Consider the following 24,546-nt stretch of genomic DNA (forward strand, 5'->3'; position numbering starts at 1 on the left):
TATATTATTATATTATATATTATTCATTTTATCTTATTACATTGTATTTATTGATAGACCCTGAGTTGATATGTATTGTGTGATAGCCCATGGAATCAGTAAGGTAATTATTCTGTAATTTGAGAAAAAAAATGCTCCCTTGTTAATTTGCAATAATTTTATTTACAGTGGGAAACATGAGTTCTTCCAACATCATCTAAGACAATCGTTAACTTCAGACAATGTTGGATGTACCATGTTGTCTGGTTCTATGAAAGAAGACTGGTGATATTTGAGTCGAGAAGCAAAATCAGCATTTTCTTCAGTCAGTTGTTTAGTTTTCAATCCGACGCCGGGAAGAGACGGTGTCATAACTATCTCATCCTGAGGGAGGCCTTTTTTCCTGTAAAGCACATTTACAGCACATCAGCTTTAATTTACTTGTATTTTACAATGGCTACTTGTTCTACTGGAAGAAAGACACCATCTACCAATATAAAAAAATAAAAAAGATATAAAAGAAGAGGCTCACAGAGTGTGAAATTAAAAGGTTATAGATAGATGTAATTTTCTGACTGCACCATACCTGAGAATGCTTTTTAGTGTTGTTTTCAGCCATGTAAAAAAGCTGAAACGAGCTGCAATACCTGTACAAACATATAGAAAAGATATATACCCTACTTTGAAAACTTGATATAAAAGCACACTTGAATCCTAAATATATCGTTGAATTACTGTTTAACAATTGCCCAAAAATCTCAAGTCAGAGCTGAAACGTGCTGTATGTAATGTGTCCAGCTATTTGAGAAGCTCCAACAGCTGCCAGGCAAAAGTATGTCCAAAGAATGGTCAAATAACAAATGAGCACAGACCTTAACAATGTCCTGCTTGCTCTCTCATTTATTAGGTCAATTTTGTATTATGATAAAACTATGATAATAATAAAAAATATATATATATATTAAGACTATAAAACATATTTCCAACAGGAAAATAATGTCTATGGTAATCTTCTAAAATCATGAATGTGCATATATTGACGTGATTTTGTTCAGGATTAATTCAAATTGTGCCAATTACCATCTGCGTTTGCATTTTCTAGTGTGAAAAGGTTAAAACTACCCTCTGTAATTTAATTAGCCAATCCACACCTGTTATATTCTCACATATTGCCACTAGATGCTATCTATGTTACTGCTGTCTGATTGTGTGCCAAGTTTAGGCTGACAGAAGAAGACCAGAGAGCACAGGTGGGCCTGAACAAAAGAGGGGAAGAAAAGATTTCACATCTTTCATATACTGGTGAAAAAAATTTTAGAAACATGTGGATGGTATCTTTAAGATATTACGCTACCAGCAGATAGCATTTTTACTCTTAAACTACTGCAATTCATATTTAATAGAGATTAATCTGGTCAGACTACACATTAAGATATTTATTCACATTATACTATTAAACTTATTTTAAGAGCTCACTGGTTCCAGAGTCTGTGCTGGCAACTATTCACATTGGGAGGGTGTAATTATAAAGTAACTAATTCATTATCAGAAGTAGTAAGCAGAGGTGGAACCAAGTCGTTGTTTTGCAAGTCTCAAGTAAGTCCCAAGTCATTGACCTTAAGTTCAAGTTAAGTCCCAAGTCAAATACAAGCAAGTCCAAGTTGAGTCTTGGGTCACTGATCCATAAGTCCAAGTCAAGTCTAAGTCATCTGCTTTGAGCTTCAAGTCTTTAAACCAAAGTACCAAATATAGCTTAGATTTTTGCAATTTATATGAGTTTTAAGATAAATTGTACTTATAAAATCATAGTATATTTATATAGGAGTATTTATAGAGTAAATAAGAGTTGTAGAAATGCAATTATTTTCCTTTTTAAATGTCTTGACAAGATCTTAGAGTGAATCCTTACAGTCAAAATGCAAAACGAATTCAGTGCTTCTCAAGTCTTCTCAAGTCACAGATCTCAAGTCCGAGTCAAGTGACAAGTCACAGACCTTCATGTGCAAGTCAAGTTTAAGTCTTAGTCCATTTTATCAAGTCAGGTCTCAAGTCCTAAAAATAGACTGACTTAAGACTCAAATCCAAGTTATGACTTGCAAGTCCCCACCTCTGGTATTAAGTATATGTAAATCACTGCAAAAATATAAACATCAGTATTATTTCAGAAAGTATAAACTGCTTTTGATCAGTGCATCTAAAAATATTATGCTTTGATAGATCAAAGTGAATTATTGTAAAAAAGAAATAAAAAAAAAAAAAAGGTGAGCTTTTTTTTTTAAAATAGTATTTGTGTGTTACCTGTAGGTAGTCCAGGGCTCGTTTTTCCAATGTAGAAAAAAAGTAGCAAGGCCACAATTATGTTTGCCAGTGCATAGATCCATTCAATAACAAACATGATTACAATCGAGCTGATGGCCTGAAAAATACAAATTAAAGGCCTTGCACAACCTTTTGTTACTGATAACTACAACATCTATACATGTAAGCCTACTTACCCCAATCAGAGCTACCCAATGGTTGCAGACTTTTAGATAAAATGAATTGGTAATAGGTTTTATTTCAACTCTTTCATGGTCTTTGGAAACCTCATGATCTGAAACTAATGAAAACTTATTAGACTGATCCTTGAAACTCTAGTAAAGCATCAATAACAACATCTGGGACATATATTCAAAGTTTAAGTAGAAATTATAACCATTGAACCTTTGAATAAGCTTAAACAATACTTCAAAGGTAGTACAACTACTACTTCTACTTGTACTACCTAACTACATTGTCTTACAACAAATTTAGATATAAGGGTGGGCTCACACATGCACCAGGACTAAAGCAGGACTAAAACAGGATTATAACAGAACCAAACCAGACCACACACAATGTATTACTTTAATAAAATCTTACAGAACAAATAGATCATTCTCAGTATGAACTCACCCAGTGTTTTTGTTTAGTTGTTTACCTGCAGTGTTGTTATTTTGCTCCAGAGGTGGGTGAAGCTCATTGTCCCTTGTCAGCACAGATCCTGGGTCAGTTTTATCCGCACTTGTCAGATCACTTGTCTTTTCCTCCTCTTGTCCATCCGAATGTTTTGTTTTGTTGTCACTTTTCAAATCAAAACTGTTCATTAGCATCTGCTTGACATCTACTTTACTCTTGTTTTTGTCTTTTTGTTCTTTGAAAGACATGTTTTTCATAGATCCACCACCAACTGGAAAAAATTGATTCATATCGTTTGTAAATTCCCACAAATTCCTCTGTGGACTATGGCCACTGCTGCCATATTTTGGGAGAGTATTTTCAATGAGTGGTCTAGAGATACCTGAGGTGGTTCTACATTGCTTTTGTTTGGTCAAGAAATGTGTTTTATTTTTATCTTTGGCCTGAAGTCGGTAGGTCATAGCCACACTGAAGAAGGAATAGTCAATTAAGCTATATGTGAGCATAAAGTTGATGGTAACTATAGGAGCCAAAATGTTCACTTGTCCGATCAATACAAAAGCCATAGTCAACAGGCTGGTGAGGCAGATGGCAGCCACTGGTGTTTTGTTAGGGCCTTTCTGTTAAATATAAAAAGGAAACACAATAAGATAACATAATAAGGCAAAGTTCAACCCACAAAAATATTTCTGTCAAATTAAAACATCAATGTCATGTGCAACTTTAATTAAGAAAATGTTTGAAAATAGTAAAAGGTACAATAAAATGTATTTTTTGCAAATACAATATGCCATTACAGTTGAAATTAACATATTTACAGAGTAATAGGAATAGGTCCAATGACATTGTTCAAAACTACAGAAGTCACTGGCCATGCCTGTTCATAGTACCATTTCACCGAAACAAGCAGCTGGTTTTAATGTACTTGTTTTAATTGTTGAAAAATTACAAGACAATTGGGAGCCCTACATGTATTGACCATGAGTCAGATTTTTTTTTGAATAAGTGCAAGTAAGTACAGGGAAGTGGGTGGAGATAGGGGGTAGGTGAAAACAGAAATGATCAGAGCACTCAGTCCTCCAAATCAGAACAATACTGCACTACTTAAACACACTTGAATCAATTACAATCCAAAATTCAACTTTGAGAGAGCTAATGATGAGAGAATACCATTCAAACATCTCATTCGAAAATAATAAAAATCTATTTTACATAATGTCTTCTTTGAGTTGGCTTCAGCGTTCATATTATCGAGTTGGAGGAGCTGTGTTCCTGGCGGGCCTCCAGAACACACACCATAGCCGGACCCTGCCCTGTCGCCCTTCCTGCGTTTGTCCTGAGCCTTTGATTAGGGCCAAGATGTCTAGGCCCCTGGTCCAGCCGGAGTCCAGACCACTGCACGGGTCATGGGAGTCTGAAGAAAGCTAAAGGTCATGGGGGTCATCTAATCAACGCAACTATGTACACTGCGACTATTAAGCATTGCATCCACTCACAGATCTGAAGAGGGCCAAAGTGAAAGCTCCTCCAAGTCTAAAATTAGGCAATGCTGTCACAAAACCACCTACCACACCCCCTCTAGCTAGACCACTCTCACTACGCCCTAGACCACACAACAAATTTCAAATAATTTTAACATTGTTTACAAGATAGGATATAGGGATTTATGGCCTCACTGTCTTAGAAATGAGGCATGGTAAAATTAGTGAATCTTGAAGCAGGCCCCAAATTGTCTGACAAGAACTGATAGAAGTTAATTTCATGTTCTGTTTTACACATACAGATTTTTTAGTGCTTCCTTCTCTACAGTAATTATATATTAAAGATTATCTACACAACCTGTCTGGAACTACCAGTTTGTCTTCATGGAGATGTTATTGCCTAGAATATTACATAATAAGGCATTAAACTACAACAGATGTTTAAAAAGGGTTTTCATGTTCTTTTCATTTGTGTAGAGTAAATTTAGTATACTGCAAAACTAGCTAATTCATTTAATATTTGTAATAATTCAATGTACTATAATAGATATAAATGTGTATTTTGATCCAGCAGATGTTTTTTACATTCATAATTGACATCACAGTCATTAAAAGTTTATCATGGCGTAATTGTCCAGACATTCATTTCCCTACTGGTGCCATCCATGTACCCACCCCTTGTCCCAGGAAGGCTAGAGCAGGGATGACCCGCTCCTGAGCGATGCACTGAAGGATTCTGGGAGCTCCGTACAGGCCGCCCATGCAAGAAGCCAAGGATGAGATGTAGAGGCCGAGGAGAAAGAGGAAACCCACCAAGGAGACCTGGAGGAAGAAGGAAAACAAACAGAGGAGGAGGATGGGGTGGAGTATGGGGTGCTGTGGAGCTACACCCTGCTCAGTTCCGCTGCAGTCAGCCCATTATGAAAACAATGAGAATCAGCCACAAACTCAGGAGTCAAGGGCAACAAGACCTCAGTGATGTGGGACATTTTTATATTAGAACAGGTCAGTCAAAGGTGCCTAGTTAAAATAGTTGTGTTATATTTTACATTTATTGGGAGGTTTTAGAATTTAACTAAAACTTTAATTTGCTTTTTATTACTTTCAGTGCATTTAGGTAATGGGTTAGTTGTTCTAAGTTGGTCAGACCATGGGCCCAAAATCCATTTATGAATTTATTATCATTACTTATGCTATTATTATTATCATTATTATCCATATTAAAAATAAAAATACAACAAAATTTATCACAGTATTGTTTGTTAAAATATGAATAGGCTTAACATTAACAATAAGCAGCTATCGTGAAGTGGATTCCAATTTGTAGTTCAGGAACGGAAAGCAGAAGAGTAAATATAGTAAAAATAGCTATCTTAAATAATTTTGCTGAAACCTAAATGCAAGATGCCTGGTTTGGTTTGTTGTGTTGACTTATCTGACTGCATACCCACAGTGGGACTATTTTATGATTGAGTGGTCACCACAACTGTTACTTTTAGCCGAATACTACACAAAGAAACTCATTGTACAACTGGGATTTATAATGAGTATGAGGTTATGAGGTTTGAAAAACTGTCAGGTAGGGAGACACTGAAAGGAATAGCTAAGTGTTAAGTTAACGTTACTTGATCCAGTGTATTTTCCTGGCAAACACACATATTTACAACACAGAACCATACAGCACATAATGTTTACCTTTTCTGCTATTAAGAAGTCATAGCGCAGTGTCTCTCTGGTGCAGATGGCCCCCAGGAGGAAGACAAAGACCAGATACAGGAACCACCTGCAGCAAAGTCCTCTCCATTAAAACAGCTTCAGGATACTATTAATAGGAACATTTTATGACTATTTTTAGATAACTTGTACTAACAACATTCTGAACCTTCTGAACTGGAATCTCAGGAATTCCCTGGTGTAATAAAGTCAGATATAATGTTTAAATGTTGTACACTGTCTACAAGTGCTAGACAATTAATCATTTCTAACTGTCGTCAGGCTGGAGGGACTATGCCTTGGAGTTCTCCCAGAAAAGCTGGTCGAAGTGTCTGGGGTGAGGGAAGTCTGAGAGGACCCTGGTGGCTGTCTCCATAATCTGAGCCGGATAAGCAGAAGGAGCCAATCCTCTGTCAGTAAAAGCATGTGGTTTGTAGCAGACTTTGGAGAAATAAATTGTGTCAAATAGCAATTATTAAAAGTCTGTATAGTTTATGTTAAGGTTAATGTTTATGTTTCTAATCATCCTTACTTGTCCTCTTACTATATTTGATGTGCCTATTATAATGCTACTTTCATAATAGTACAGGAGGAGTACAATTCTTCAAAAAGAGGCACTACTGATGAAAACATATATACATACATTAGGCAATATGTATTATTTGATTCAGTTTTATCTTAGTTGTCTACTGTGTGTGTTTTTCATACGAGGTGAAGACAGCTGCGAGCGTTCCCACCGGGATGTTGTGTTCAGGCCGCTGAAGGTCGGAGCTCATGTTGAAGCCTGCCATAACCCCTCCAAACAGACAAGCCACAAATATGTAAATACTGCATAACAATTACAAGTCTCTGTAAATGAAAAATAAATACTCCCATTCTCAATACTCAAAACTATGCTAAATAGAAGATGCAATAATGAACGCATGGATTACATAGTTTGATATGAAATAAAAAGTAGATTTACCTGTAGCAGCTGGAAAGAATACCCCAAAAACAGTGAAGAAACTTTCTCCTGGGCTGTAATCTGGCATTGAATTACTTTGGAGCAGTTCTTTGGAATAACCAACAAAGCCATGTTCTGCAAAAATAGGGGAACAACATTATACAGAGGCCAGGTAACACTGCATTTACATTGTTGAATATAAAGTATTACAAGTATTTACATGTGACATAAACACAGAGTTCATAAGCTTGTTACTCAAGGAAGAAATTTTCTCATTCATTCTTCAGTTTAAGGTCAAATAAATTTCATAAGTGCTTGCTTTTTTTATTAAAAGGTACAGTAAGTTATTTTTCTGGTTTAGGGTCCACCACCTGCTTGTCTCCTGATGGTATTAAACCTATCCATCTCCATAGACCCAAGCAGATGTCACCACCGGGTCAAGTTACAGGTCTGATTTGTGGAGACGCAATCCAGCTATGAATGCATGGTTTGCAAGGTATTCAAGTTTAATACTATGCTCTGGAACATACCAGGAAGAGAAATAACATCTCCATGGAGATAAGTAGAGGGCAGATCTCACACCATAAAAGATATATTACAGGTGCAGTAAGTATCTTTTTGCAGACAACCTAGACTTACAAAAGCCTGTTACTAGTGATTAGTGATAGACTTTTATGACAATGTTGACTTTTATTTTACGCTTAAGTTCTAGAGCTAGTGTAATTTGCAATTTGATGTGATTCGGGTACCACATACTGCACAATACCACTGCACTGTACCACAAGAATACAAGTGCAGTATGATCCATGCCCTCCATCGTTACATAACCCTCCTGTATCCAGCACAGTCACTGGGTTTAGTAAATGTAAAAAAGGTGTCGTCATGCATAAAGTTTAGGCCATTTAAACCAGGTCGAAAGGGTCCGCCTATGTTACAACACCGGACATTTCCCCGTTGGTTATCTTGTGATGGGAAAGCATGTGTTCTCACAGATTAATGACATGTTTATCCAAAAGGAAGTCGCCACCCTTTTCAGAAGCTCAGCAGAGTCCAAGTCCGAGAGCAAAGATTACAACGTCCAAGTAACATTGAGTTTTGTTTTCAACTAAAGCAAAAACTAAAAAAAGGAGGAATGGAGATTTGAAGTGCACATGTTCTCAAGAAATTTAAGGAGGGTGTGAAAACGGACTTCAAAAGCAGCTGGAGGTTCAAACTTTTACAAACCCCAAGAGGCCAGAGACCACCCTATAAAATAAGAAATTTAAATCCAGGGCAGCAAGAAGTGTCAATGTTGTATGCAGTAAGGGTTCTCCACCCAGCAACCTCATTCTCTACAGTCAAATCACACATTTGCTCATTGCTCCTACCCACACTAAATAGCCAGTGTGCTAACCTAAGCATTTAGGAGTAAAATCATTTTACATTTATCCAGTGGTGGAAGGTAACGAAATACAACCGTAAAAGTGCTATACTTAAGTAAAATCTTTATGTATCTGTTCTTTACTTAAGTTCATTTTACAGTGCATAATTTTTACTTTTATGTCACTACATTTGAGAGCGTGTATCTAATTTCTACTACACTACATTGATCACAGATCTGGACTGACAAGTAAAAAGTACTAGTTCTTTAGACCATTTAATTTGAGTTAACGACCCAACTTTGAGCAAACTAAATACACAAAAACAGCTAGAAAAAAATCCCTTGAAATCACCAAAATTCTTTATCAAAATCACTACATTTGATGCTTTAATTGTTCTAAAAAATCTCTGCAAAATACTTTTACTTTTTACTCTTATAACTACATTTTTACACATGTACTTTAATAGTTTTTTCATGTGATACGTTTACTTGAGTAATTTTTTGCTCCTATCAATCAAGGAAAACATTACAAGCATGCACTAGAATCATACTCATCTGAACTCAATAGTAACAAAAAAATAATGGACCTATATTATAAATAGTTTTAGTATGGTCTCTACATCAAAAGTAGTATAGTAGCATCATATGATAAAATAAGTCAATTCGTTTTGGTATTGAACATTTTCATTTGTAGTGAACATTTGTTTCAATAGTTTTAGTGACAGAAAGTAGTCCTCAAAGTTGATGTTAAGAAGTAAGAAAATTGGTAATGTTAAAAGCGTGATGGTAAAAATAAATAAATAAATAGATTTATTAATAATCAATGATGGCATGTGGGTGACAGGACAAAGTTATGAATTATGAAATAAGTATAGTTAGTAACATAGCTCACCTAATCTATTCATCTTCTCCATTAAAAAAAAAAACTTGTATTGCATTTTCATTATTTAAATAGCAACATCAGTCCTTTATAGCAGTGCATCTTCTCTGAATCCAACATTCCTGATACAGACTGGAATGTGTAGTCAGATTACACAAATGTTAAGACGCCTCACCCTCTGCCACCCAGACCTGGTACTCCCCCAGAACACTGACATGGAGCAAAGGTCAGGGGTCACAGATTTAGGACGTCCTGCTAAAATGAGGATGCGCACGAATATTTATGCTATGCAATGTGGTGAATAGGAAAAAAAAACTTTAATTGTACAGATTTTAATTTAAGGATTTGTGCTTCCTAGACTGCTCCTAATGATGTCACAGGGTGGAACCTGGTGTTTTGGACAGTGGAGGCCTTCTAAATGCACAGGATTGTTTTTAAAATTGCAACATGGCTAAAAGTTGATTTCCCATAAGAATGGTCTTTTATTCTTCATTAAAAGTCCTATATTATGTAAAATGTACTCCTGTGTGTGTTAATCATTCAAAACTGCCACATGACATCACAAGATGGAACGGAAGACCTCAGCCTAAATTTACAGGGTTTGTGTGTTAAACATGCGGGAAACAAAACTCCAGGTATGTTTCTGATGAGGATACAAAATTTTATCATAGATCATAAAATAGTGCAAGATACAAAAAAATAAAATACATAAATAAATGGTAAAGTAATATGAAACGTAAAAAAAATAAATCAGTATTGGTGATGTATCTTTGTAAACAAAAATGTGTGTGGTTTTGGTCAACACCCTAAACCCTGCCCAAGCTCTTTGTGGCTTCCTGTGAGTGAACACAAAGCTTCACCAGCTGAGTTTCAGAACACGCTCCACTTTACCTCAATAATTTGCTTTTGCAAATTGATAATTGCACCAACTCAAACTGATTCCGATTCAATTGCAATATTGTCTTCTATGGTCTTCTAAGGTGTTCTGAAAACTTACAGACAACATCATGTAGTATATATAATCACAGCATCCTGCAATGATAATCCTCCAGTTTTATCCACTCAAATAGTGTCACAATGTGCTTAGATTTGCCCATCAGTTTGACATAGAGGTTGGTCCCCCATTCTGTACAGCTATCATCAAGACTTATGTGTGGCAACAACACTCCACAAAAACTACACTAAAAGAAAATACCAGTACCTGTGAAGCCCCATTATGGCATGCTTATTCTGGTGAAGGACTGCTACCTGCTTGACTCCATGGATAGAAGCAGATGACACCACAAACCCAAGTTACAGATCAGATCTGTGGAGAGGTTACCCCGCTCACTGTGAGGATTGTTATAAAAATGTTCTAGGTATTTTGAGAACCATTTGAGAACACCATTAATGTCCTATATCTAACCCTTACACCATTAGGGCTGCAGCATTAATTGCAAATGGCTATTTGAATGAATGCAATTGGCAAATCACAAGCAGTTTTTGAAGTACCATCATTTCCTCCAAAAACAACAAAATATTGTGTCTTATTCTGAACAAAAGCTCCTAACACTGTGGTTTAGATTTGTAAAACATGTTACAGTTTGTCAGTTCGTATATCTATCTTTTTCTAAATTCTTCTGAATGTGTTTAAAATGTGAGCTTTGAACATGATCCTATTATTGAAACACAAATTGCAAATCTGATCACAAATCTAATTGTTAATCTAATCGCAATGCTTGTCCCAATCATTCAGCCCTAATATCTAGCAGGACACGTAACCTCTCTCTGCCTGAGTGGTCTTGGTGTTGGCTTCTTTTCCGTCAGTAAATGCAAACTATCCTGGCCTGTTTCAGCAGCAGACTCTGGGACCTGCTGGGCTCCTGCCAAACATGAAGTCACAGCGGCGCACAGGCAGTTCTAATTGAAAAAAGCTGGAGCAGCAGTTATGCTTTGTTTTCTCACAGTTGTTAGAGAAAGTGCAAAGTGGCTACTGCTAACCGTGCTACAAGAAGCAGTTGGTGCACATAAAGAGGTTATGCTAAATCCATCAGTCTAATTCATGACATAAGAGGTAAATCACGGAGGCGTTGAGGTGTAAAATAATGATAACAGCTTCCTTAAGTTTCTTGTTAAATTGCAATATTGTCCAAAAATCTATGGATGCTGAAAGATAATCAATATTGACACATCATGGATACAAAATATAAAATAATAAATACAACCTGATGGGCAATGGTTACAGTTAAAATGTGTACAGTTAAGTTGCTTTCTTGATGTTGAAAACCTGAATTTTATAATAATTTGTGATTTAAGTTGTTGATCTAGATGTGGAGCTGGTGTGACATGTGAAGAAGTGCCCTACATGTTCCTAGCTGCCAACAACATGCACTTCTAATACTCTATACTAGAAATTCTGTCATTCTGTTTTGACTCTCACTCAACAGGACATTGATAATCAGTGAGAACAGGAAATGTAGAGGAGGACTTCCTGGAGGTCAACAAAATGACACCGGCTTTACACACACATAAAAATAAACAATTTTTGAGACCAGAGAACAAAAGAAAAAAAATGATTTGTGAATTTAAAGTATTATTGAATAGGATGATGGTAGAAATCGGGTCCCAGAAATTAAACAGAACAATGTAGAGAATTCCAAAGCTAATTTATTAGCTAGAATATAGACAGCATCAGCAATACTACAGTGACACCTACTGTTCTTACTGTGGTACAACAATGTGCAACATGTCGGGTGAGAGCATAGTCTGTACAAAGGGCCATAGCTAACCTGCTAGCCACCTCGTTTCAGATAGGAAGTGTTCATAGGGGCACTTCTGGCTCCATCTAAAATAATAAATACATATAAATAAGTGGACTATTGGTGAGAAGGAATCATAATTTCATGTGGGGAAAAAATAGATTGTCTGGGCTCATTAACACAAAGAAATAATGCTTGAGATATTTACCTCTGGTCACTATAGAGTGAAATAAATTATGAGTTTAGAATTTATCTTCAAATCAGTATCAGCATGACACTACCACACACTTTTATATTTTAGACGTAATGATTTATTTTGGCTTTTAAAATGTCCACATGTATCATTATTTTTTTATTCTTGCTATATTCTTATTATGACCTGGCTAATCATCATTATCACTTATCCAAATAATCTCATCATAGCCATATTCACCAGTAGATTGTCTTACCGGGGTCAAGGTGAGTGAAGGTGCCAACGACAAAGTCCAGAGTGGAGACTGCAAGCACGGCCAACAGAAGCAGCTGCAGACGCACGATCCACTTCACACCGGCCAGGTTTATGCCAAGCAGAGCCAAAAGCACAACTGCAGACATGCTCCGCACTGCCCACTGCTGCTGAAGACCCAAAAGCACCGCAACTGACTCTGAGAAACCTGTGATGTACATGGCCCCCGCTACACACTACAAGAGAACAAAAAGGTATAACATATTCTACCTTATGGTGCGTAATCTAATTTAAAAAAAGACAGTTACAACCAACTACCTGTAACTGACATTGAAGATGCAATTAGAGTCACGTTCCCCATGGAAAGCTTTAGCAGGTTATGAAAACCGCCGCTGCTGAATCCATGGTTTTGTCATATATGCCTAGTGTCAGTAACTATACTTGAAGTCTTCATCCACATGTTTCCAGACATCTTCTGATAAGCATGAATAGAGCCTATTGCATGAGAATTTTCAAGAAGTCTTCCACATTTGAGAAACACGTGCTATAAATGAGTTCTGGTTGGAGCGTTTCTCACTATGGGCTGATTCCAGACCCTTCTGGATTCTAACAGAATGTAGACTGGTTGGCTGGTCAGGCAACTGGGAATACCGGGAAACTGTCCTTAAGCAAGACACTTCACCAACATTTCCAAGTATGAATGTGGTGTGTGTGTGAGTGTTGGTGGTCAGAGAGAGAGATGGCACAAACTGGCAGCCTTGGTTCTATCAGTCTATCCAGGGCAGCTGTGGCTACAATAGTAGCTTACCCCCACAGAGTGTGGAGTGAATGAACAATGCAATGTAAAACATTCTAGGCATCTTGAAACCTGTTATTTTCAGTAATTCCAGGATCACTTATGCTAAATTTATAAATGTTTTACCAGGTTATTAAAAAGGTCCTCTATGCTTCTATATAGCTCCAACCTCAAGCATATTAAATATATTCCATCAGTAATCTTACCTGTCCAAACACATACAAGAGTCCAACTGTCCCTCCCACTCTGCCACCCAGGACACAGGAGATCATGGAGTAGATCCCTCCTCCTCCAACTCCACAGTGCTCACTTATCCCAATACCTGAAAACACTGTTACCAGAGCCACAACAACCACCAGAGAGACCAGGAACATGCCCAGCAACACTCCAGTGTTCCCCTGGGAATAGAAGAGCACATAATCTGCTATAAGCATTCCTACCTCAGTGATTGATCTTGACTTTAAATGTGAATACTTTAGGCTGTTTAGTGTGACTTGGTGAGAGGGGAATAGGGGAAATTTTAATGGAACGATGATGAGTGGTGAATATGAAGCTGATGAACCATAGGACCTGTCTGTCAGTTTTATTTATTTATTTATTTTACAACTATTTAATAATAATGAGATAACTTCAATAGATACCCCACCTGTTGTCAACATATGAAATATATGCAGAATCTGAACTTGTGTTTTTGTCATTGGCTATTTACTTATGCTAAACAGGTAAACTCAAACAAGATAAAAAGAGACCTCAGCCTGAGGTTTTGCTTGGATAACCAGATGAAAAAAAAACAACTACTACTCACCACAAGGTACCCAGTTCGCAGAAATAGCACAACACCAAAAATGTTGATCATGCATGAGGTGAAGACGCCATCCCATGTGCCAAACAGGACAGGCTCCCAAACAAAGAGTTTTATCCTCCACCAGGGTTGACTCGACAGCTGGAAGCCCTGGATACAATGAAGCCCTCTGATATAATGAAAATCTGACAATATGTGATGTTAGAGCAGCTAATTTATAGCTAAAATACTCATCAACTCATTTAGTAATCAACAAAACACCTATCTTGTCTGTATACTATCAAGCTCCCCATGTGACACTCATTAATCTGGGTCAAACTGAACAAAATCATATCCTCTGGCCTTTTTCAATAGAATCAATTACAGCTAATTAGTGAATTAGCAATATAGCAAAATAATGGTTAATTGCAACCCTTAATAGTTGAAAATTAGCAATAGACCTACCTGTGCATCTTCATGGAACAACTCATAAACATGCAACTTAGGAGATTTTCCATCTTTTAGCAGCCCCACAACACTCCCCCCTCCTCCATGGTCATAGGTGTGCACTGTCCCGCCAACAGGTAAGCCTTCCATTGTAAACTAAAGAGAGAAGAGCAGGAAGCACATACATCAGGTTATCAGTAAATTAATATAGTGTGAATAGGCTTGCAGTTTATTATTTACATAGCTGTCCCATTTTGTTTTAAGGCAGCACGTCAAACAACAAAGCTAACAATAATAATTACACTGAGCAGGTCACCGAGCAGGTGCTTGACGTGGAGACCCGGATACAGCGTATTTACACTAAAGACTGATAATTGTTTCATGTGCACAAACACACGAAAGTAATGTGTTGAAATTAACTTAAATAAATAAAACATATATGATATATGCCCTTACAGGCTGAGTCAAAACACATCAATAATTTCTTTAAAATATTTTTAGAAGTATGATCATAACACACATTCCGTAATCTACAAAAACAAAGTAAAAAAACAAACAAACTAGCGAATAATTCCGGTTACCATATTTTTCGATAGCACCATGCTAATGCACCAAAATTGGCTATTTACAGTCAACTCATCTTAATTTTAATTCTTATACTTTTACTTGAGTCGATATTTTAATGACTGACAGTTTGCATTAATTTTCGTGTTTTACATTTTACAAGAAAGACACGTTCTTGTCATGTTACCTGTTCAACCCACCTGTGTTCTGTCTCCCTCTAAGTCTTTCCCTGTGGTTAAAAAAAGTAAAAATGCAATCACATAAATAGCAGAATCATTTTATCGTTGCTTGCGGCCTTAATAAATCCTGCATCTTTGCTTGTTTTGCTGAGGTTCGCCTGGAGGGATCGTGAGCGGTGTACAGAGCAGCAGGTAGCAGTCAGATAAGCCTGTTGTCTCTGGTAAACGTCCAGGGTGTAGCAGCTTTTCACAAGGATAGTGTTGGTTTTGGCAGGGCGTCTCTTAACTCTTAAAACTGAATCATGCACTCTAAATTTATCTTGAATTTGCAGGTATCTTTTATCTGTTTTTAGCGTAATAGAAAGTCATCAATATCTGAGCTTTCACTATTGTTTTGTAGGTTATATGCAGATGCCTGTTATACTAGCTGTGTTAGTTGTCGAAGGTAAGGCATTAACATTAAAACTATAACTTTTAGATTTAAAATTGTGGGGCTATTATTTGACATAGTTTGATAATGTTAATATTTTGAGGTTAAATTCCTGCAATTAAGTGATTAAGTGTAGCCTATAGGTTTAAAATAGTTGAAAGGCCTTTAGCAGGTAGACGTTCCTACCACTTAGGATCGTTTAAATTCTATCCATGTAAGAAAAAAACAAAAACAAACAAAACAAAGATCGTCATTTTCTAAATTTATTTATAAGCATATGACACAACAATCAAAAATGATTTTGAACCATATACAACAGTGCCCTCTTGTGGGTATGGTTGTTGACACTTGTACAGCAGATACACTGGTGGGCTGATTAGATTTATTAGTTTGTTTTTGCCCCTTTAAGATACAAACTCAGTTTGTACATATATTCTAAATTAGCCTTTAAGATAATATAATGTATAAGTAAAAACAGAATGAAGTAGTACTATGGAACAAAAAGTAAAAAATAAAGTAATTCGGCAAGTGAATTGAACAGAACTGAATAAATGAATAGGCCTCTCACAATAACATATTTTGATGTATGTATATATCATTAAAGAAAATACAGATGATTAATGATAATACTGAAACTAATTTATGCCACTGACACAAAAATACTACTTGCATGAACACATACTGAATCAAATAAATAGCAGAATTAATCACATTAGTAGTTAATTTGTATCTATAATGAGACATAGAAGTTATTTATTCAACCCTCACAGCTCAAATCTGATCATAGTACAGAGAAATACCTCTTAGGCTAGTACAAGGACTGTATTCAGTACTTCAGTTCAGTTCAACAATAACAAACGAGAACAAAAAGATGATAGATTGTAGATAGAAGTTTTGGGCTGTCAAAGATCAAGACTATACTATTATTTTATTTAAAGGTACTAGGTAACAAAGATAGTGGGGCTATAATTTGACAATTTGGTGATGTAAGCAAAGCTATTTAACAATATTTTGAGGCACAATTCAGTAGGCCTATACTTAATTAAGTGATAAGAGTAGTCCATGTAAATAACTTTTGGCAACTATGGGCCTTTGGCAAGTAGACATCCTATCAGCAGGATCATTTAATTGCAGATTTAGGACCATTTGATTTCGATCTATGCAAGAAAAAAAAAAAAAAAACAACAACTCAAAGATAATCATTTTTAAAGTTTATTTATAAGGACATGACACACAACAATCAAAAATCAGACTGTTTACAAACCATAATATATTGCCAAAAATCTAATCATGGGTTACTTTACTGAAAATCAATTAGCTACAATTAAAGCTGCACATACTGTAATTCATACAAATTCACTCGACCCAACATTAATCCATGCATATAAACCTTACCGCATTTAACTAAAACCACGCCCCACTGTGATGCACCAGGACTTCAATGGTAAATTCTTTAAAAACATGATGCAAAAGTCAGACGGTATTTGAAAAACATTGACACAAAAGACGTGAACAGATAAATGAGGATAGCAATATTGACTGCATACAATATACTGTACATATCAGTGCCTTAAATGACGTTTCAAAAATAGTTTTTTTTTATCAAAATTTCTAATTTCAGCTCTTTTTAAACAAAAGAAATATACTATAGCTTATACAAGGACACTTATGGCCAGTCGTCTAACAATTGATGAAAAACAGAATGCTTTAGTAAGAATCCTCTAATTTGGCAATTAAGCCATATATTTTATTTATTTATATTATTTATACTAAAACAAAAATGAAATGTGTTACTGTGCTTTCAAATCATTCTTGATGTGAGTGATGGGGTGGAGTATCACAATATTTATCACTTTAACCAAATTAACCAAACCTACAACTTACACATAGGTTGAAGTACAATTTAAAAAGTATTTTGCGGAGCATTTTCTATACAGTAAAACAATGCTATAAAATATAACAAAAATTAAAATTTGATGGTGGGTGTGTATATACACAAACAAAAAACAAGGTATTGTAATCCATTTGTACACCGTTCATAATATAAAATGATTATTTCACAAAATCATGTGCCATTCACTAACAAAAGGAGTCTCTCGTGTCAGTCCTCTATCTAACAGTACTTCTCTGAACATAAAATTATACAATGTATTTACACCAAAACATTTCTATACATTCTATAGGGAATGTTCAATGAGAGAAAATAAAGTATATCTGGTGATTATGTGGGGTGCCATGTTTCCCTGATTGTCAGTAGATTTGTAACATTAGGGAATATTATTCTAACCCAATTGGATCTTGTGTACAAAACAGTGTTTACACAGTAGCACCTAAAACATAGACAGAAAACAGTCCAACAATGTAAAGTATCATGAAGCGCTGGCACATGTCAGAAAATCTGAAAACTGCGAAAAGGGCTCATGAGTCTTTGAGGTTCAACTTAGATGTACTGTGTTTTAAGCATTCATATATCTCTAAATAAGCATATTAACATGATTTAATCCACTAGATGATTTAATCCCAAACACAGCTCTGTGTGCTGTCCTGTCCAGGAGGGAGGGAGCATCAGCAAGGACACTTTAGACATCATATGTCTAACAGAGACCGTTTTGGTTCTCATTCTCTGATCACAACACTTAATAGAACTAGTTTAATATGAAACCAATGTCACATGTGTTACTTTAATTTGAATGGCTTATTCCATAATATTCAGATTCACTGACATATGCATGTTTATGAGGACTATACCATTTTAATGTCATCATATGCACAAGGCCTAACAAAGGTAATCACTAGGAAGCAGGTGATGGTAACACAATATGTACAGCTGTACAACATATCAGAAACATTATTTCCTACAAATATCCAGGTAAAAATATTAGTTGTGTGCCACTTATTGCAACTGAATAAAATAAGAGAGACGTGCTGGTTAAAATAAACCTCAATGTAAGATTACAGGCTGCAAGAAAGATAGCTTATTTGTTGTGCAACTGGAATTATTTGCCTTAAGTCACTGACCTAGTTATAAAGAGTACAAACAGAATAACACAGGAAAGGCGAGAATAAAAGAAAAGAAAGGCACAGATGCAGGTTTTAATCAAACTGGGAGATAACAAAACGTAATAGTTTAATGTTCTAACGTGCTTCTTCCAGTCTAAAAAACTCATCTATCAAAGTAATTAAAACAAAGTGTCACCTTGAGTTTCAAATAACTCCAATTTACATTCAGAGCAAAGGACTTTTTTCTTACAGATTTAATAATTCACTATGTTACTGACATTCTCTGCAGTAAAAATGTGCAAATTGTGCAGAATTTATGCACAATCCTTTTGAAGTAATTTCACTACAGCTCGATTGAATATCACATTTATCCTGCAATCATTTCATGTTTGCAGCTCTTTGATACCAATTGAGATTTTAAGGTAAGCACTCACCACTATTTAAAAGGGGCAAAAATAAATAACATGTAACACCAATTTAAGGTGACAATAAAGTGACTAACAAAGAGGAGATTGTAATTTCTAAAGGCAAATGTATCTTACAACAATATTAACATCAAGTGTCAATACCATACACACAAGTCGAACAGTCAACACTGTTGGATGACTATAGCAATGTTACTTACATTAAACTCATTCACTTGTGAATATACAAGTACTAGTAGTCTGAATACTATTGGATTTATGTTACTGTAAAGGTTTGGACAGGGAGGTAGCCATCAGGCAGCAAGAAGGCATTGTTAACTGAATTAAAGTAATCATTATTGTTATTGCAATTGAAAAATAAAAATAGGCAAATCACTGTTGAGCAATAAGGGAATAATTTGTCTCAATATCTATGCTTTGGTAGCTTAATTATTTCACGCATAAATTGCATAAGTCAAACATTCTTGTGTACATTTTTTTTTTCCTAAAGTGGGGTTGCTAAACTTAATATTCATCTTAAAACACAAAATGTCTTTCTTTGAGAAAGACATGAAGTTGCACAGGGACATGATTTGGCAAAAACAGAAAACATAAGATAAAGTGCTGCTGAGAATGAATTTGTAGCCTCTTCCTTCAGAAAGTTTCACTGGAAGAAACATCAGGGGAGGAGTTGAGTTGTGATCTGGTCTCTCGAACTAAAGTGAACTCTGAGAAGTCTGTGCCGTGTCCTCGCAGACTCACCTGTCCATTAGCAACAGTAAACTGTGAGGTGGATCCAGATCTGGACGTCTGGAAGTGGGACTTGAAGTTCTGGTCAAAGGAGCTAATCTGAAACGTCTGAAGAATTCCTGGTGTCGAGTCTGACTTTTTGGGGGAAACCTGATCCAGAAAGTCATCGTCAGCGGGGGACACAGCTGAGGGGGGCGTGGTTTCATCTCCTGAAAATGAAAATGAGTGCTGCGAGTCTCCCACCAGTAATCCGAAGTGAGGTTTGTCTAAAGTGGACCTTAACGGAGAACTCATCCCTGATTTGAACCTGCTGGGAGATGGAAACTGTTTGTCAGTAGCAAACAGTGGCTGTCCTGCTAAAGGGGGACTCTCCGACACCAGGCTGAGGCTTTGGCTGGTCAGGTAGCTGTCGTTCTGGCTGGTCCTCTCCAGAGCTTGTTGGAGGAACTTGGAGTATTCCTGCAAAAGACTGACCTTCTCTGTGGGAGGCTGTGCATGAGCAGACGAGGCTGCAAGGCTCTCCACAGGACTGCTGTCTGAAACGTCCGATGAATTTATGGAAATACTGGAAGTGACCTCTGTGTCTGTTACACTGAAGGAGATGTCCGCCTGGCCATTGGCCTTATTGGAGTAATGGTCCAGCAGTGTCTGGAGAACTTCATCTGGGAGCACGCTCTTCTCATGAGTCTTGATGTCAGTGTTGATGGGTTGAGGTTCTAATATTGTGGCAGGGACAGTCTCGTCGATCACAGTAGACACGACTGTTTGATTGACAGGTGTCTGAGACGACATGCTGTTGGAGCTCAGATTATAATCTCGACTGCTGTTGGTCACAGCAGCCTGAAGGTACCTCTTCTTCTTTAGAAACTGCATGGCGTCATCATAGTTTGTGCTGCTGGGGGCAGGCTTTGTCGGCCCTCCCTGAAGAGTTTCTACTGATTCAAGCTCAGTATTTCCATCTACATCCAAAAGGCCTTGTTTATCCACAATTTCAAATGTATATTGTGTGACTTTGCCATTCTCTTCAAAGGAAGACAAAGTGGACAGAGAGGGAGTGGCTTGCTCACTGGACTGTTTGATGGTTCTTTTGGAGATTTTCTTCAGGACTAGTTTGGGAGGAGTAGTTTCTTCTGACAGCTCATCTTCGTCCTGATTTTGGTCTGTGGACTCCTCTGGGAGGTCCACGGAGTACTCTGCCATCACATATTCATGTTTAACTTTGGAGGACACTGTGTAAAGAGGTAGACCTTCCATTTTATTTTCTCTCTGCTCCTCTTTCTCCTCTGTTTCTGTGACAGTGACCGGGTGCCCTTCTGTCTGAGTGGTGGTGATAGTCTCAGTCAGTGTTTTGTCTGTACACTTTTGGCGCTTCTTTTTAGGCAGCGAACACTCTTTGGCAAGAAACGAGACGTTTAATGAATCTGGTTCACGTGGAGGTCCAACTTTCCCGGACACCTTGTTGCTCTTTTTCTCTTTATTCTCATGACACATTCGTCTGTGCTTCAAAACCCTGTCTGTCCTAGAAAAGTACTGTGAAGAAAGTATTGTGGGTTGATTATTGTAGAATGTACATCAACTGTAAGAGTAGCTAATATACTAAACATGAGACCAAATAGTAATTATGCATTTAAAGTGAGTTTGATTTGATGCATTTACCTGGTGACAGTAATCACACTGATAGGGCTTCTCTCCACTGTGTGTCCTTTTGTGTCGTTCCATGTGATACTTCTGAATGAATCTCATGCCACATTCATCACATCGAAATGGCTTCTCGCCTAAACAAGTGCAGCAAAAACAGAACAGTGTGACCTAATGCTTTTGATAAAACTTTACTCACTTTTAAAGCTCTTTTATACAGTAAGGTTTACATAGATATTATAGTATACTTATAGGATTTAAAGAATTCTGGTGATGTTCACATGTAAAGAACCACATGACAAAAGGTGTTATTTCAAACCTCCCCTGAGTCTAAAACTAAACCTTATTAAAGTCTACAAACATAAAGCCAGAGGGTGATTTTTGGCACACACTATATTTTACTCTGACAGTGAATGAATGTTCGATGTCTGTGCAATGTTTTATTTATGTGTTTATTCTATTTGTAAAGGAGAATATACTCAATGGATTTATAACCAGTCTTTCTACTGGTGCTTCAGGGCTTTTCAATTACTTTTTAAAAAATAACTTTCATTTAAAACCTAAACACATATTTAATTATGGATAAAAAATATGGGAACAGATTGGTTAAGGTTTCTTATTGGACTCTTGTACTCACCTGTGTGAATCTTTTCATGTCTCTGCAGAAGATACTTTTGAATGAAGCGCATGTCGCACTGGGTGCACTGGAAGGGCTTCTCTCCTGTAAATAAAAGGTAGACTCTTTAGAATTTAATCTAGAGTGCAAAAGCTAAGTTTATGTTACATGTTAGAAAACACAGTATTTAACACATACCTGTGTGAATGAACACATGCCGCTGCAGATGATAGTTGGTTCGAAATGCAGCGTTACAATGAATACACACGTGGCACTTGGGGCTCTGCATACCCATCGAGCCATCCTCATTGACTGTGAGAATCTGCACAAAAATATGACAGGTCATTCTCTTTCATGAAACTTTTATCGTTTGTTAAATATGAATGCAACAGTCAAAGTATACTTTGGCTGGTGAGCGCTGCTTCCTTTTCTTCTTTTTAGGACACAACATTAAGTCTTTTACTGCTTTCTTGTCCTTTTTTATCAAGGGTGAAGGCTCTGTCAGCTTCAGTTCCTGTTTTATGGTTAGCTGTTAAGACAAGAACACAGGAAGAAAAGACATTTAGAAAAAAACTTAATAAACGCCACACTATTCACTGACCTACCGGCATATGAAGCAAACATGGGAGCTTATTCGTAAGTTTTAATGGGAACTGTGTGGCAACGTCACTTTCTGTGTCCTCATCACCGCCACTCTTTGATATGTCCTCCTGCATCATGAGTTGCTCTGGTGGGACCAGGTCGTGAGTGACCAGCGAACTCCCCGTCAAATCATCATCATCATCTTCATCATCATCATCCTCTGCCAGTATTGGATGGTTCACCAGAGATCTCTCCCCAAGTGTCATGACCACCAACCCTGCTCCACTGCCCAGTCCCACTCTCCCTCCTCCATCCAGCCCTCCACTGCTGCACTTCAACAGCATGCCTTCCAACTTATCTTCCGTGTTCATTGTATGGAGTAACTGCTTGTCTGTAAATAGAGGAGCACAGTTTACCACAAAAACTTGTATATCAGTGAAATGATCTACTTCAATGTAAGAGAAGCAGACCAGTCCTGAAAGCCATGAAGTGACTATGCTGATTACAACTTTAGGCAACTTTGATAACAGGCATCGCTGACATATTGATGGCATTGGACAATATGAAGTTATATGTGGTTTATAAAATAAACAATGTTTCCACGTAATATAACGCCAAGCTACGTCTTCAAACATTGCCATCGCTCAAAAACGACATGATGCACTAACACTGAAGAGGACACTTAGTGCTTAAATAACGCTAAGAACAACGTTACAACACTGACATTATGTGACAGAAATAGCATCGATCCTGTTAAATATTTGGTTAACTTACAAACGCTTTTAACAGCGAAATCGGAGCTAACATCGCACTTGCGAGACAAATCTTATCAGGCTTAATATTATATCTAACCAAACTAGTCTTACCTCGGAGCTAATTAGACAGGTCAGTGTCTGTCTGTGCAAACGCCCACCATTGGCCTCATTTGTAAACAACGCTTTCTGTGTCACACAGGTTAAATGAGTTAAATCTTGTGCTATAGACAGCTAGTTCCCGTCTGTCAAAGCAACTACATCTACATCAATGGCCGAATAAACACAGGAAAAGGCCTTTAAGCGCCTTCAACTTTGAAGCACCATAGAATAGAAATGCATTGTAACTTCTGTAACAGACTCATTTTAGCTCACCTAAGACTGTAACAATGCAAGTGCATTTACTAGATGAAATATTATGGTTATATATAAACCGAAATATGAAACGCTCACTTTCACCAAATATTTATTGTGAAGGTCGCACCGGAGGTATCAATGTTTTGCATGAAACTTGACAGTCGCTGGCTTGTGATGAGCTAATTTAGCTGCTACTATCAAATAACGTGATTTTATTCTTTCTTATTAAGTTGCACTAAAGCACACCGCGCGTTAAATAAAACCATTATTTACAGAGGATACAACTTCTGACTAACATTTGAACAAACTTGCCAGAGATCGTTTTTGCTAATGCTAGCTTCAGTGTGCAGGCCAAAATGCTAGTGCAGTTAACCTCAACCTTCGCTAAATGTACTGCCTTGCAACCATCAACAACAACAAAATAATCAGGTTAAAATGCGCTATGATGAAACAGCGACTCTTACCTTCAGTGCTGCTCAGTCTTTTTTAGTTTTCATGATTGTTATGCAAGACTACAGTGCAATGGTGATGTGCGGAATAATCAACGCACCTTCACCAAAAGCGCGCGTTTGTCCCCACCTCGTGGACTTTCTGGGTATAGCATAAAATATTAGGCTTTTGTCATTTCTCTGAAATTTGACACTGGCTGGCGACCTACTTTTAGTATTTTCACAAGTAGACAATCAAGGCAAAAAATTGAGTAGTAGGTGTTTGCACATTATTTTCTTTCTTTCTTTCTTTTTCTTTTTTTAGTTTAGCGTTTTTGTTTTTAAT

At 36.9% G+C, this 24,546-nt stretch overlaps 2 protein-coding genes across 5 annotated transcripts; both read right to left on the reverse strand.

Moving 5' to 3' along the window:
* Window positions 1–139: 139 nt before the first annotated feature.
* On the reverse strand, window positions 140–15,507 carry slc12a8 (solute carrier family 12 member 8). Of its 3 annotated transcripts, XM_055153186.1 has the most exons (15): window positions 15,265–15,507; window positions 14,519–14,656; window positions 14,078–14,224; window positions 13,479–13,670; window positions 12,481–12,712; window positions 7,075–7,188; window positions 6,819–6,906; window positions 6,093–6,180; window positions 5,073–5,219; window positions 3,299–3,536; window positions 2,939–3,187; window positions 2,475–2,578; window positions 2,278–2,395; window positions 566–626; window positions 140–382 (listed from the first exon to the last, which is right to left on the reverse strand). In XM_055153186.1, the coding sequence occupies exons 2-15, from the start codon at window positions 14,648–14,650 to the stop codon at window positions 193–195; spliced, it is 2,100 nt and encodes a 699-aa protein (XP_055009161.1). In that variant the 5' UTR covers window positions 14,651–14,656; window positions 15,265–15,507; the 3' UTR covers window positions 140–192. The 3 variants fall into 3 exon arrangements, with proteins under 3 accessions (XP_055009161.1, XP_020775919.2, XP_055009158.1); XM_020920260.2 differs by having other exon boundaries at window positions 2,939–3,536; XM_055153183.1 differs by having other exon boundaries at window positions 2,939–3,536; window positions 15,252–15,507.
* Window positions 15,508–16,871: 1,364 nt separating this feature from the next.
* On the reverse strand, window positions 16,872–24,340 carry znf148 (zinc finger protein 148). 2 transcript variants are annotated; one of them, XM_020920348.2, is made up of 7 exons: window positions 24,237–24,340; window positions 22,687–23,054; window positions 22,485–22,610; window positions 22,280–22,403; window positions 22,103–22,186; window positions 21,484–21,602; window positions 16,872–21,357 (listed from the first exon to the last, which is right to left on the reverse strand). In XM_020920348.2, exons 2-7 carry the CDS (start codon window positions 23,032–23,034, stop codon window positions 19,732–19,734), a joined length of 2,427 nt encoding a protein of 808 aa, XP_020776007.1. In that variant the 5' UTR covers window positions 23,035–23,054; window positions 24,237–24,340; the 3' UTR covers window positions 16,872–19,731. The 2 variants fall into 2 exon arrangements, with proteins under 2 accessions (XP_020776007.1, XP_020776008.1); XM_020920349.2 differs by lacking the exon at window positions 24,237–24,340 and adding an exon at window positions 23,530–23,689.
* Window positions 24,341–24,546: the final 206 nt, after the last annotated feature.

Source organism: Boleophthalmus pectinirostris, unplaced genomic scaffold, assembly GCF_026225935.1.
Source record: "Boleophthalmus pectinirostris isolate CB_2022bp ecotype Guang Dong unplaced genomic scaffold, ASM2622593v1 HiC_scaffold_1, whole genome shotgun sequence".
Taxonomy (NCBI): Eukaryota; Metazoa; Chordata; class Actinopteri; order Gobiiformes; family Gobiidae; genus Boleophthalmus; species Boleophthalmus pectinirostris.